The sequence below is a fragment of the Tursiops truncatus genome, chromosome 5 (genome assembly GCF_011762595.2).
Source record: "Tursiops truncatus isolate mTurTru1 chromosome 5, mTurTru1.mat.Y, whole genome shotgun sequence".
Classification (NCBI taxonomy): domain Eukaryota; kingdom Metazoa; phylum Chordata; class Mammalia; order Artiodactyla; family Delphinidae; genus Tursiops; species Tursiops truncatus.
The window spans coordinates 70469127-70484708 of record NC_047038.1 but is presented as its reverse complement, the minus strand read 5'-3'; the positions used below and the strand labels follow the sequence as shown (position 1 = coordinate 70484708).

General features: G+C 40.4%; 1 protein-coding gene across 1 annotated transcript in view; it reads left to right on the top strand.

The window, feature by feature from the left end:
• The first annotated feature begins 444 nt into the window (after positions 1–444).
• The window catches only part of CORIN (corin, serine peptidase), a 217293-nt gene continuing 202155 nt past the window's right edge, over positions 445–15582 (top strand). Inside the window, exons 1-3 of the mRNA XM_033856407.1 lie at positions 445–540; positions 1067–1211; positions 14416–14616. Coding sequence (XP_033712298.1) covers positions 445–540; positions 1067–1211; positions 14416–14616 — 442 coding nt within the window. The remainder of the gene's footprint in view (positions 541–1066; positions 1212–14415; positions 14617–15582) is intronic.

Sequence of the window (15582 nt, the reverse complement as noted above, 5' to 3'; positions counted from 1 at the left end):
TGAAGGTAATGGATAAAGAAGGAGATTAGTTTGGTTTTGGACATGTTGAGAAGAGATGATGCTATGTACTAGGCATCAGAAATATATGATCTAACTTGAAAGGAAGTTCAGGACTCAAGAGATTCGAGAGCTGGGTACACCAAGGTTGTAGTTCAAGCTCTGAAACTGTCAGAGAAGGAAAGGCAAGGAGAGTCAGAAGTCCAAGAGAGAACCATGAGAAACATCTTCATTAATGGGATCAGAAGAGTTGCTCATAGTGACTCAAATCACTTTTAATTCCATCTCTGTTGAAAAAATTACTCCCCTAAGCCAGTTGCAATAAATGAATATCCAGACATTGTTTCTGGCAAGAGATTGACCTAAGCAAAATTTAAAGAATTTGAAGACAAGAACTTTGTCTCGTTGAACCAACTCCGTTGCATCTCATCATTCTCTCACAAATGGATGGGCTGCAGGGGCAGTGTGGACAGTGGAGGGCATCCTGTCAGTGGCCAACAGAATAGGCTCTTTTTCACTGTTCAACTTGCCACTAAATACATGGTCAGTAATATTCAATCTTGCTGAATTATTAATGGTTAAAAACTTATTTGATCTCGATTCATGCAGATTTGGGTTAGGACTAATGAGCAAAACAAGAATGAAATCTGGATAATGCCCTGCCCACAACTACTCACCAGTATTTTATCACTGTATTAGGCACTCTTTGCTTAGAGTTCTAGGTCAAGGTGAGTTCTTGCCATGGTAAGAACAGCCCTTTGGAATAATACCAAATTAGCAGATACATTAAAAAAAAAATCAAGATGGAATATCGTTATAAGTTCATATACTCCTGAAAAACATTTCAGAAATAGATGATTTGCTCTTCCCTGAATGTGATTTGTAGTTATTTGTTCATTTATTAGTGTGATTTGGTGACTAACCTCATTTCATGCCCTAAAATGCACGGAGGAAAATCTCTTAGGAATGCTGCTTCTCTAAATGGATAGCTGTACTCTAAAATGTCATACCATGTACTGAGTTGCTTTGTAATATTAAAACCATGTTTCATTTTCCTCTCCTACTTTAGGTCTTGGGAGCAGATGGTGATACCATGGGTGATGATTGCGCTCAGAAGCTGGCGACTGTGAATATTCTTCGTTTCCTATTGCTGGTCCTGATTCCATGTATCTGTGCTCTCATTGTCCTGCTGGTGATCCTGCTGTCCTTTGTTGGTAAGTGATGCCATTATTAAAGATAAATGAAGTTAAAATTAAAATTAGCATGATTTATAAGAGCTGTTTCTTTTTTTTTTTTTTTGCGGTACGCGGGCCTCTCACTGCTGTGGCCTCTCCCATTGCGGAGCACAGGCTCCGGACGCGCAGGCTCAGCGGCCATGGCTCACGGGCCCAACCGCTCTGTGGCATGCGGGATCCTCCCAGACGTGGGCGCGAACCTATGTCCCCTGCATCGGCAGGCGGACTCTCAACCACTGCGCCACCAGGGAAGCCCAAGAGCTGTTTCTACTGCTCTGGGTGGTGGTTTACCATTGGAGGATCTTTCCCAGCGGGGAGAAATCTGATTGTATTTGCATTTTCAAAAGACAAAAGACCTGGATACACTATAGGGCGCTGGAGGCATAAAGAAATGAAGGCAGGGAGACAATTTGGAGACTGGCGATTATCTAAGTAAAAGATGATAAGGGCTTAGATTAAAGCATTTGGTGCACTAAAATCAACGGAAATCAAGACAGATTGGATTTTGGCATGAGGGAGAAAGAGAAGTCAAGGTTGACTCTCCGATTTCTAGCTTGGGCAACCAAGGTTGATTTTGGTGCCACCTGTTAACGTAGGAAGTAAAGGCGGAGGAGAGGGATGCAGGTAGATGGAGGGCAGGCTGGAAGTTCAGTTAGGACATGTTAAGTTGGAGAGACTTGTGGAACAACGAAATACAGTGAAATCATAGTTTAAGGGCATTTATGGTGAGCAAGTTCAGCAGTGCAAGCTGGGCCAAGAAATGGAGGACTGTAAGAGTCCAACATCTTACCTTCCTAAGGGAATTTCAAGGGAAATGGTGAGTCTGTGTGATTTCTGGCTTCTGTGCTGACTTTAGAATTTAACTCTCACCCCGCTGGAACTATCCAGAAGGGAAGCTGAGAAGGGAGCCTGAGTGCAGTTATGAATGTGGGAGTCTCAGTGGAAGCAGCGCGAGTAGATGAACTGTTAGGAGAAAGGGCACTGATTAAAAGCTGGGGGCATATGGGTTTCCCTGGTGGCGCAGTGGTTGAGAGCCCGCCTGCCGATGCAGGGGACACGGGTTCGTGCCCCGGTCCGGGAAGATCCCACATGCCGCGGAGCGGCTGGGCCCGTGAGCCATGGCCGCTGAGCCTGCGTGTCCGGAGCCTGTGCTCCGCAACGGGAGAGGCCACAACAGTGAGAGGCCTGCGTACCGGCAAAAAAAAAAAAAAAAAAAAATCTTTGGACATAGCCCTGGAGGATGCCGGTGTTTAGGGGAGACAAGGAAAGAGGAAGCATCAAGAGATACCGGAAGTGTTGTTGGAGAAGAAGGAAAGGAACCGGGAAATGCTGGGTTCCACAGAAGCCAAAGGCAGAGAGATGGTCAGAGGTCACAGGGTGACAAGTAAGAAGAGGACAGAAAATGCCTCGGCCCAGGAAGTCTGCATGTTTTCTATTGGGGTTTTAATCGCCCTGCTCCACGTGGTGCCAGCTCTGGCCTGCTCTCGGGCTAAAGGCAGGACAAAACCCTGAAACTCGCCTCTGCCCCTCTCTTCTTCCAGGACTCGCCTCCCCCCCAGACTTGGCCTGCTTTTGTTTCCTTTCCAGTACCGTCGGGTCGTTGCTTTTTTGTGTTTTTTTTTTTTTTTTTTTTTTGCGGTTCGCGGGCCTCTCACTGTTGTGGCCTCTCCCGTTGCGGAGCACAGGCTCCGGATGCGCAGGCTCAGTGGCCATGGCTCACGGGCCCAGCCGCTCCGCGGCATGTGGAATCTTCCCAGACCGGGACACGAACCCGTGTCCCCTGCATCGGCAGGCGGACTTTCAACCACTGCGCCACCAGGGAAGCCCGCTTTTTTGTGTTTTGTCCAGAGTTTATAGTTGTTATGTCTGGGAGGGTCTGTCTGGTAGACGCTCCCTCAGTCATAACCCTGTCGTCTTTTTTTTTTTTTTTTTTGCGGTACACGGGCCTCTCACTGTTGTGGCCTCTCCTGTTGCGGAGCACAGGCTCCGGACGCGCAGGCTCAGCGGCCATGGCTCACGGGCCCAGCCGCTCCGCGGCATGTGGGATCTTCCTGGACCCGGGCACGAACCCGCGTCCCCTGCATCGGCAGGCGGACTCGCAACCACTGCGCCACCAGGGAAGCCCCCCTGTCATTTTTAACATTCTCATTCTCAGAACACTGTGTGGAATGGCTCACACACTGTGAAGAATATTTCCTTTTAATCTCAGGGTGGAATTCTAATATAAGTTTAAAACCCATTTTTAAGTGCTTCAGAGCTTAGAGGCCTCTGAGAAGAGGCAGGGTGCTATTAAAACAGTGCTTTAATGGGGTTTATTTATATATTCATTTAAACATTTTTATCACTTTATTGAAATTTAATTTACACACCATACAATTCACCCATTTAAAATGTGTAATTCAGTAATTTTTAATATATTCACAGGTAATTTCAACCATCACCACAGTCAATTTTGGAACATTTTCATTACCTCAAGAAGAAACTCTATTCCCTTTTAGCTGTCACCATCCCATCTTTCTGTCTCCCTGTGCTCCAGCCCTAAGCAACCACTAATGTACTTTGTGTCTCTATAGATTCCCCTATTCTGGACATTTCATATGACCATATGTGGGTTTTGTGACTGGCTTCTTTCACTCCACATAATATTTTCAAGGTTCATCCACGTTTTAGTATCTATCAGTACTTCATTCCTTATGGTGAAATAATACTCCATTGTATGGATTTACCACGTTAAAAAAATCCATTTATCAATTGATGGACATTTTAGTTGTTTCCATCTTTCGGCTATTACAAATAATGTTGCTCTGAACCTTCATGTTCAAGTTTTTGTGTGGACATATGTTTTCATTTATCTTGGGCTTATACCTAGGGGTAGATTTTTCTTGTATCACTTATATGAGATTAGGAAGTGAACCAATTTGTAACCATTTCTTAGTGCTATTTTGGCTTATATGTAGGTAACCTTTAGAAAGTGGGTGTTTTCCAGACAGTCTTCAAAAGCATTCTTTTCATAGGTTCTGCACCAGATGATTTGATATAGATATATTAAGTAATATCTGCCCAAATAAACATTTCCTGTTTTATAACTGAGATGTTTGTTGTTTTAATGAGCGATAAAATCATTTTATACCTTTGTTTAAAAAACCTCGTTAGATTCTGCTTGCTTTTAAGAATGTTCTGTTTGGTTTGCGCTTAAAATCCGTGCTCTTTCAAAGTTTTGTAGTTATTTCTGGGTCTGTAAGGGTTGCTAAGGGATGTTGGAATGCCACATAACAGGAGCTCTAGCTTCAAAAGGCAAAGAGATAATAGAAGTTTATTGATTAGGAAGAGATAATAAAACCTTATGCTAATAAACACAGATGCACTACGCATTTCTAATTTTGTCTCTTTGGGCTTCTGGCATGCGTAAAGTCAAGATGGCAGAGATTTCTGAAGATAAGAGAGTTGGACTTTCTGAATAATTATTTCAGCAGCAGGCTGTAGAAAGGAGCAATAGCAAATCGTTTCTCTCCTCAACCCCTTAAACTGAAGCTGGAGCTACAAAGGTTTCGTTTAGTTTAATTTAGTTTAGTTTGGACTCTAAAATGAAGATTCAGGTATTTGAAGGAAATTGAAGAGAAAAATGAAGAGTAAGAAAGGTACAGTATTATACCTGGGTTTTTATTTTTCAGTTATAGTCTAATACTGAAGGGCCATGTGACCTAGAAGAAAGAATTTAAAGCTCAACGCTAGGAGGTCTGGGTTTAGCATCTTACTCTTCCATTTACTAGGTGGGTGACTTTTGGTCACATGCTTTACCTTCTCTGTAAGATGGGGAATATAATTCTTATTCATTTCAGAGAATTGTTATGGAAGTAAAATGAAATATCTGTGAAAGTGTTTTTATTTATTTATTTTAGTTTTAAAAAATTTTTTATTTTCTATTGGAGTATAGTTGATTAATAACATGTTAGTTTCAGGTGTATAGCAAAGTAATTCAGTTATACATATACATTCTATTCTTTTTCAAATTCCTTTTCCATTTAAGTTAATACGAGTATTGAGCAGAATTCCCTGTGCTATACATAGGTCCTTGTTGGTTATCTTTTTTTTTTTTTTTTTGGCTATGCCGCGTGGCACGTGGGATCTTAGTTTCCCGACCACGGATCGAACCCGCACTCCCTGCAGTGGAAACGTGAAGTCTTATCCACTGGACCACAGGGAAGTCCTGTTGGTTATCCATTTTAAATATAGCAGCGTGTACATGTCAATCCCAAATTCCCAATCTATCCCTTCACCCCCGGTAACCGTAAGTTTGTTCTCTAAGTCTGTGAGTCTGTTTCTGCTTTGTAAATAAGTTCTTTTGTATCATTTTTTTTAGATTCTGCATATAATGGTATCATATTGTGAAAGTGTTTTTATAGGTGACAACATTCATTATGAGAGTAAAAAATTGGTTTTTGCTTATGAATATTATTACTAATATTAGATAACTTATTAATAAATAGTTCTCTTACACTCAAAAATTAACCAAAAATGTCCTTATCTCATTTTAACTCTATCTGTAAGAACTAAAATCTGTGAACTATGACCCATCATCATAGTAATCCCATAATTTATAACCCCATAACCCTACAACCAAGCCATTGCCATAGTATAGTTTAATTGCTAATAAAGTAGCTAGGAAGAAGTAAAGTTGACCGACTGTTGGATTTGCAGTGTGATGCCAAGTTTCACTTGACTGTTAGGCTCAGGCCTGAGAGCCACTTTCAGAGACTCATTCCTCTCTTATAAGAGCTAAACTAGCAGTTTAATTCTTCCATCACATGTTGTGCTTCCATCACAGGACTGCAAGAGTCAGCTAGTACCATGGAATACTTGATCAGACCTTGGACTGATATCTGCCTTAAATTGTTTATAAATAATATAGAAACATTATATATGCAACACTTAAAGTAAAATTATGTTGACATGTTGAGCAACATCGAACAGACATAAAATAGTAGATATAATTTGATACTGTTTATTCCTTTATTGAATGCCTGTGAAATTTGAGGCAGTATCCTATGGGACTTGGGCACAGCCCTGAATCAGCCTATCCTCATGGGCTTCCTAGTTCAGTGAAGGAGGGACACCTAAAAATGACCACACAGTTGATTAGTTACCACAGAGGTAACTCCTATGCAGGAAGAGAGTTTCTTTGAGACAAGGTCTGACAGGGTCTGAACGTGGTCTGGGAAGCCTTCCCTGAGGGGGTGGTGCTTTAACCATGACCTTCACCATGAGAATTTTGGAGTGGGGGAGTGGCGTGATTGAGCTGGTTGGGGATGTTAAAAGGTTTTTTTGACACCTGTCTAGAGAAAGGGTTGACGTGGGTAGAGAATGTGGCAGCGGAAAAAATAGAAAGTTATTTCAAGTATCTTATAAATGTGCTTTGGAGTATGGTCTGCACTGATTTTTTTTTTTTTTTTAAGCAGAGGTCTTCTTAGAAGCCCATATGATTTAAATTTATTTATTTATTTATTTTTGGCTGTGTTGGGTCTTCGTTTCTGTGCGAGGGCTTTCTCTAGCTGCGGTGAGTGGGGGCCACTCTTCATCGTGGTGCGCGGGCCTCTCACTCCCGCGGCCTCTCTTGTTGCGGAGCACAGGCTCCAGACGTCTGCACTGATTTTTGCAAACTGTTATTCATCTCAATTTCATTTCATCAAAGGTATGGTCCCCCCACATCTCATTAGAATGTTCTTAACTTTTTTTTCCCCAGTTGTTGAAGACTTGGTTTCAAAGTCTCGTCCACTCATCCACATCTAAAATAAATTTTGTTTTAGCCTTAAGCTTAAGAATGGCCTAAGGTTACTATTCCTAGTTTTCTTAATTCTATGTAAAGTCTGTGTGGGACCTATCAATTTTTTCTTTTTGTCACGCATTGAAGAAGAAAGAAATTATAGTGGTGGGGAGTATAGGAAATATGGTAAAATAGTTTGTTTTTCTTGAACTCAAGAGAAATATTCCTCTATAAAAGTGACTTTACTCTTCAAAAATGCTAGATGAGCTGGAGATCATTGAACTTAAATATAGTTTTTCTCTTACCGAATTTCTTAGCAGCTTGTGGCTTTTACAAGAATTTGGAATGATAAGAATCTTAACTTCCGAACTTATAGTGTTGTGTTTTGAATATCATTTTAAAATGGAAAACCTCCCAGATCCTGATTTCTTTTCACCAAAACCTTAAGATTTTCCATGCTCTTTTATGACCTGACTCCACGTTCCTTATTTAATTCTCCAAATTCCTTTAATAATGCTGGTCTTCTGAGCAGATGCAAAAACATAGAGTTTTTTTTCGTTAATTCCTTAGGCCTGAGGCCTTCCTTAGGCCTTCTACAACTTTTATTTTTCATTCTCTATTATCTATTGTATCAGTCAGGGCAGGCTATGCTATGCTGTGTAACACAAATAATTCTAATATATTAGTGGCTTCACAACAACGAAGGTCAGTTTCTCATTTGCAACATGTGCTCTGCAAGATATTTTTTCGTTAATTCCTCAGGCCTGAGGTTATGCATTATGTCTAAAGTTTTGGAAAGAGCAGTCTAAAGCCTTGCACTCAAAGTGTAGTCCGTGGATACAGCATCAGCATCACTTGGGAGTTTGTGTGAAACGCAGAATCTGGAATCTTGGGCCCCATTCCAGACCTGCCAATTTGCCTTCTAATGAGATCCGCAGGTGATTTCTATGCTTCATCCAGTCCTTAACCCACTGCAATCTGACCTTTTCCTCTTCGTCTTCTTTTCCTACTACTAAGTCTGTTCTGAGGCCCCCAATGTCCTTCTTTTGAATGTGCAGAATTTGGAACTGATGTGTGTTTGAACAAGAGTTTGAAACGGAGAGCCTGTGCTTTCTCTCTGTGTTTGTTTACATCTGGTCACAATGAGCATGCTCATTTCTGGTGCCAACAATGCTTTCTTCCACTCAGATGTGACGCCCAGATATCATCTTGCTCAGTCTTGACTATTCCCTTCTTCTCGAAATGCTCTTCTGCTTTGCCTGGATATTATCATTTCTAATTTTCCTTCTATTTCTGGCGGCTCTTTCTCTGTCTCCATAAGCTCATCTTTCTCTACCTATCCAGTAAATTTGGGGGTGTCTGTCCTAAGCTCTCTTCTCACTTTGCACCCATACGTCTCTAGACAATATCATCTTCTCCCATGACTTCCTTCATCATTCATGCATTCAACAAGTATTTATTGAGACCTTCACTGGTGCCAAGCATTCTGCTGGGTGCTTGAGATTCAGGCATGCATAATGTACCTTCCGACCTTCGAGGAGGCAGACAAGAAAACAGACAGTTTCACTTGAGTGTGTATGTGGTATATGCAGAGTGTGCTCTGGGAACACAAAGAAGATGCACATTTGTGGGGAAGTCTGGCAAGGCCTTCTGGAGGAAATGTTTAGATTGCCCCGGATTTAGACTTTTTTCCCCTTGAATGTTTCATAGCATTTTTTACTCAATGTATTTATAATAATTACAGTAACAAAAGGAAGCCTCTACAACTTTTATTTTTCATTCTCTATTATCTATTGTATCAGTCAGGGCAGGCTATGCTATGCTGTGTAACACAAATAATTCTAATATATTAGTGGCTTAACAACAACGAAGGTCAGTTTCTCATTTGCAACATGTGCTCTGCAGGATGGCAGGGAGGGCTATGCTTATTCAGGTCATTAAAGGACTAAATTGATGGACCAGCCATCATCTTGAACCTTTGTGGTTATTGTGCCAGAAAGAAAGAAAGAGAGCCCTGGAGTAACTTCTATACTTTTTTTATACTTTTAAAAAAAGTATATAAATGCAGCATCACTAATTATAATCACAATGCCGTACATTAGATCCCCAGAACTTACTCATCTTATAATTGGAAGTTCGTACCCTTTGACCAACATCAAAGATATCAAGCGACAGAATGAGGCAGAAGAATGTAACCCCAGCATGTGCCCTAGTAGAATGGGAGAGAATTGAAAATATTTGATGAATAACACTAACGCAACCACCTCGTCTTGGTAAATATCTTCATTTACCCAGTAATTCAAACCGGAAACCTTGAAGGGACCTCTGACTCTTTCCATTATGTTCTTACAATTTTGCCTCTGAAAGCTCTCTCCCAAATGTTCCCTTTGTTCTCACTGCTTTTGCCTTGACTTAGTCCTTCTTTTCTCACTTGGACTCTTGCAATAGCCTTCTAACTGTCTGCTAGACTTAGCCCCTTTCAAGCATCACCCTGTTGCCAGAGTGATCATTATAACATTCTACCCCATTTAAGACTCTGCAAAATTTCTCTATCACAACAAGATAAATTCCAAACCTATGACAGGAATACCCTTCCCAGTCTGGTTTCTACTTCCTTTCAAACCTTTTCTCTTGCCAGTCCCCTGTGTGCCAGCCATGTTTAACTACCTGCTAGTCAGCTTTTGCATACTTTCCCCTTTGCTCTATCTAGAAAGTTCTCTGTTCCCTATTACTACCACTCCCTCTTCCCCACAAATTCTCTAGGCTCAAACCTAGAAAATCCCTAATCATCTTTTAAGATTCACATGGAGGATCTTCTTCCCTAAGATACCTTTCCTGACTTTCTCAAATGGAATGACAACTTCTCTAATTATTGTCACCGGATTGTCCTATGCCTATCATTCTCAAAGCATTTGTATCATGGTCTGTAGTTTTAGGCTACATGCCTGTCTCCGCCAACTAATCTATAAACATCTCGATGATAAGAAACTCTTACTAAATTTTGTAATTTACTTTCAGCAGAGAGTAAATACATAGTTCCTGGCACATAGAAAATGCAAAGTAAATGTTACCACATGGCTAGAGATATAAAGATAAGGAATTAATTTCAAACTCATATCATAGGAAAATAAAGTTTTTTAACATGCAGATGACGGTTGATTTTTTTAACTTGTATACCTTGTCCAAAATGAGAAGGGTGTGTGGGTGTGTGTGTATGGGTATGTGGCATGTCCCAACTCAATTCTTGGATAAAGTTAAATAACTTCCGTAAGCTTTGGTTTCCTTCCCTCTGAGACTTCATAAAGAAGAGTTAATTATAGCATCTGTTTCATGGGATTGTTGGAAGGCTAACTCAATAAATGCCCATAGTAAGGATACTTAGTAAGGTGCCTGTGTTAGTTTCCTATTGCTGCTGTAACAACTTGGTAGCTTAAAATAACACAAATATAGTACCTTAGAGTTATGGAGGTCAGAAGTCCAAAATTGGTCTCACTGGGCTAAAATTAAGGTGTCGGTAGTACTGTATTCCTTCTGGAGGCTCTAGGGGCCAGTCTGTTTTCTGCCTTTTCCAGCTTCTAGAGGCTTCCTGCGTTCCTTGGCTTGTGGCCCCTTGCCATCTTCAAAATGAGCAATGGCCCATTGAGTCTTTCTCACACTGCATAGCTCTGACACACACTCTCTCACCTCCCTCTTCTGCTTACAAGGATTCCATGACTACCGTGGGCTCACCTGAATAATCCAGGATAATTTCCCCATCTCAGATTCCCTAACTTACATCTGCAACATCCCTTTTGCCATGTAAGGTATGTAAAGTAACCTATTCACAGGTTCTGGGACTCGGGATGTGGACATCTCTGGGGGGAGCATTATTTTGCTGCCACAGTGCTCAATCCACTCATTGTAGATGATCAGTAATACTTGACTATTATTGTTGGAAATGCAGACTGTTTCTTAAACATTGTTAAATAGAGCTGTGTTATAGCTGAAACACTTTTGAGCCATACAGCCTTGAGGTAATGTGGCCTTCTATTAATAACTTAGCATGAAAGAGTCACAGTTATTTTACTCCAAAAGTGGGTTAAGTGATTCACTTTTGAAAATTACCTTAGCCATTTTATTATGCTGGGATGCACTTAGAGTAAAAGGAAATTGGCATTTATTTAAAAGTACCTTAGGACTTCCCTGGTGGCGCAGTGGTTAAGAATCTGCCTGCCGATGCAGAGGATACGGGTTCGAGCCCTGGTCCGGGAAGATCCCGCATGCTGCGGAACAAATAAGCCTGTGTACCACAACTACTGAGCCTGCGCTCTAGAGCCCGTGCTCCGCAACAAGAGAAGCCCCCGCAGTGAGAAGCCCGCGCGTTGAAACAAAGAGTAGCCTCCCGCTCACCGCAACTAGAGAAAGCCCATGCGCAGCAACGAAGACCCAGTGCAGCCGAAAATAAAAATAAAATATAAAAGTACCTTAGTAGCCCTAAGGAAGACAATTTTACTTTCATTACTATTACTGCGTAGTGATGACTAACATTTATTGAGAACTTACTGTATGCCAGGAACTGTTCCAAGTGTTTATGTATGTATTGACTAATTTGATCCTAATGGCCGGCCCAATAAGGGGAGGTACTTTGATTTTCCTTATTTTATGGCAGTTGAGAGTTTGCCCAAAGTTTCAGGGCTAGTAAGTAGTGATGGGATTTAAACCCAGGTGGTCAGGCTGTAGAGTCTGTACTTTTAACCACAGCACTGTCAAAATAGGAATGTGGAAAAGGATGGGGCAACACTGAAAGAATGAACACTCTACTTTGGGCTGATATCTCTCAGCATTTTTGTAGCTCATCGTGATGTAGCTTAACAGTATTTAGTCTTACTGAATTCTGTCTTTTGTGCTTTTAAAGAATGCGTAATAGAGGACCAACTGTGAGCTGAGAGTTGGTTAGTTTCCAGAGATACTTGAAAACAAATGGTCTAGTCAGTTTAGGCTTTTAAAGACAGGTCCTTTAGGCTTGTCGTCTTTGTCATTCTCTCAAAAATATAGTTTAGGGACATTAGCTGCAGCAACTACCGTATATCATGTGTCATCTTTCTATTCTGCCAACTTGCTTTGATATGGAGAGTTTAAGAGCAAGGAAACTGCTTTTTTTTTTAAGGAAGTTGTTTTTCAAGGCAGTGTTTCCTGAAAAAGTTGGTGTTTAAAGAATATTTTAGAGTAAACAAATATTATTAGCACTTTTACCCCTATGGTTAGGTGAAAAAGTTAAAGGAAAGATTATTAATAAGGCTAGTCATTACAAACAAAATGTTAAGAACAACTGTTGAAATATTTCATACGATAAGGAACTCCCTTTAAGTGAATTACACAGGGATATAACTGAGGAGTTGGCATTTGCTCAAAGTGTGTTGATAGAGCTGGATGCTGACTTATAGGGTCAGTGTGATAAGTCAATTGATTTTATGGGTCTTATACATTCATTATAGCCATGTTAGTGGAAATAACACGTTATGTGCAAAATCTCTATGCCAAAATTAGCAAAGAAGAGAGCAACTAATAAGTGAAAAATAAAATTATATCTAATTAGTAAATTTTTCTGTATGAATAAAATACACATTATATAGAGAACAAATCTATCGCATACATTTATCTTGATCTAGGATCAATTCTAAATCATTTTGAACATCATAAACAGTTAAATGAAATCTTTCATTTCACCTACTGCATTTAATATGTATTCATACTCGCACAGTTTGGGCAGTGTGTTACCTGCACCACGTGGTCATGATATAGCTTCTACACTCCACCTTTTTACTTAGAATCCTGTTGACCTTAGTTAGCTAGAAAACAGCTGCTTTTCTATTTTGATCTGTAGTTAATGTTTTCCAAGTGTCAAGCACATGGAGAGAAATTTTTTCTGTGGACTGATATTAAACATTTTATTTATATTTCTTTTTTTTTTTTTAATGGTCCATGGGCTGTTTGGAAAAGTGAGAGCCAAGTAGAGCATTCACTGTAAATGCTTTTAGGAAAAAAAAGTCTCCCTTGGGTATTTCTATAATGGATCAATATCACATTCATTTATTTTAGTGGCATACTCAACCAGAGTGCTATATTCTGGAAACACTCTGTTGTCTATTTTGACTGAGTTAAAAATACATGATCTCTTTCAGAGTTTTCAGATTTTCTGCCTAAAGCTAAAGCTAGGGGATTCCCAATAGTCTTAGGTTGGACTCTTTATTTTGTCCATGAATAAATACCTTGAGAAAGTGACCAGTTGATAGTCTTAGCTTAATGCGTATTTCTTATAATCAAATTTATAGCTTCTGGTCGAAGATGAAGATAATATAGTTTCTTCTTTTAGTTTTGCTGGAATTGGAGTTTTACTTTTTGGGGGGGGGTTTCTACGAGTGTTGGGAAATATTTGAGCCCTATTATTTTTATTATCTGTTGTGTGTAGTTCACTGAAATTTAGTGCCAAGTGTGGAGAAATAGAAGGCCGCAGGTAAGCTGGCACTGTTGTCCTTTGTGGAAGGTAGAAAGATAGGGAGAGCTTGTGTCCTGGGTACTGAGGAGCCTAAAATGATGTGTGAAATTGAGACACTGAGAAAGCAGGAAGGAAACACTGTAAGATTTGCCACATTTTATTTGTGGTGAGTCCCAGGTGAGGGAGAATTGCCCTAAATTCTTTGGGCACTAGGAAACTTGGATGGGAGACTCAATTTCTAAACCTTTAGCTCCTGAGAAGCAATAGCCACCTCACAGGGTTATGTGATCTACGACAGAAGAGAAACTACTGGTTGTCTCGAGAAGTGGGTGGTCTTGCTGGCCATCATTTTCTCTTTGCGTTTGCCTGGGAAGGCAGCTCTAGAGTTTCCCTAATACGTTTTTTAAAATAAATATTTCTAGACAATTCTCTAGCAGTCCAGTGGTTAGGACTCCACACCCTTACTACAGGGGTTACGGGTTTGATCCCTGGTTGGGGAAACTAAGATCCTGCAAGCCACGCAGTGCAGCCAAAAATAATAAATAAAAATAAAATAAGGGGCTTCACTGGTGGTGCAGTGGTTGAGAATCCGCCTGCCAATGCAGGGGACACGGGTTCGAGCCCTGGTCCGGGAAGATCCCACATGCCACGGAGCAACTGGGCCCGTGAGCCACAACTACTGAGCCTGCGCTCTAGAGCCCGCGAGCCACAACTACTGAGCCTGCACGTCTGGAGCCTGTGCTCCGCAACAAGAGAGGCCCGCACACCGCGATGAAGAGTGGACCCCGCTTGCCTCAGAGAAAGCCCTCACACAGAAACGAAGACCCAACTCAGCCAAAAATAAATAAATAAATTTATTAATTAAAAAAAAAAGTAAAATTAAAATAAAATAAAGTAAAATAAATACTTCTAGTAATGTTTTAAAATATCTTTGTTTGGTCTTTCAGGAACATTAAAAAAAGCCTATTTTAAATCAAACGGGAGTGAACCTTTGGTCACTGATGGTGAAGTCGATGTGTATGATGTTATTCTTCCAAGTACAACTCATAACGAGAGCACCGGGACATCTACTGCCAATCCCACCCAACACATTCCAGCCTGGACTATGGAGGCTTCTCTCCCAGGGCACCAAAATCACAGGAGCACAAGTAAGTCTGAAGGTACTAAATAGCTGGGCCCTTTAATGTCTGTGGAACCCACAGGTAGCTTTTTAAGTGTGCTGATGCTCTTAATCACAGTCACTTACTGGTCACACAGGAAAAGCTCTGCTCCCTTATCTAGCAAGCATGTGCCCTGTTACTAAACATGAAATGCCCTCAGCTCAGCCATCCAGATAGGGACTGGAGTAAGAAATAAAAAGGTACCAATGCCATTCAGTGTTTCTGAGACATAAAATTTTATGCTGCTTGCCCCAGTATGACAGTGTTGATTTTACGGTGGTTCTGTTTTTTAAGTTTTAAGTTACTTATTTTGAGATGGTTAAATTAATAAGTAAACTAAGTTACTTATTTTGTTATTGGTGCCTTGTGGCAGGTATCCTAATTCTGTGGTTCTTCGAGGTAATTTCGCTGTAAGCATCTTTGCCTTAGACATCTTTGCTGTAAGCATTTCTGCCTCATAATTAATTGGTTGTAAGGCAATTTTACCATGAAAGATATAAAATGAAAGAGGGACATTTAAAAAGACATAATGAAATGTGGGAAATGAATAACAATTAAAAAGACATTGCTAAATACAAAATTTTTGAATATGTTTAAAATGTGTGTAGATTCATGGTGACACTGCACAAATAACTGAGTTTATTTTGTGAGTTGTACCTTGTCTTTCAAGTCTTCTGTTTATAGTATTTTTATACACTTTTTTTTGCTTGTTGATTTGTCTCCTCGTTCAGCATTGCACTTTATCTTTTTTGCTAAAATTTGTTCCTTTGTTAAGAGAGGTATCAGTTTCCAAATACTAGGATGCATATTTGTAACTGAGTTCTGTATTGCGCTCTGAAAGCCTTCTCCACTGGTGTTTGTTCCTCGCATACTGTCACATGTCCGTTGATAGACTTTCCAAAGTTCTATGGGAAATGTAGGTTCAGCTCTGCACCTCTGGGGCCCTCAGCCTCT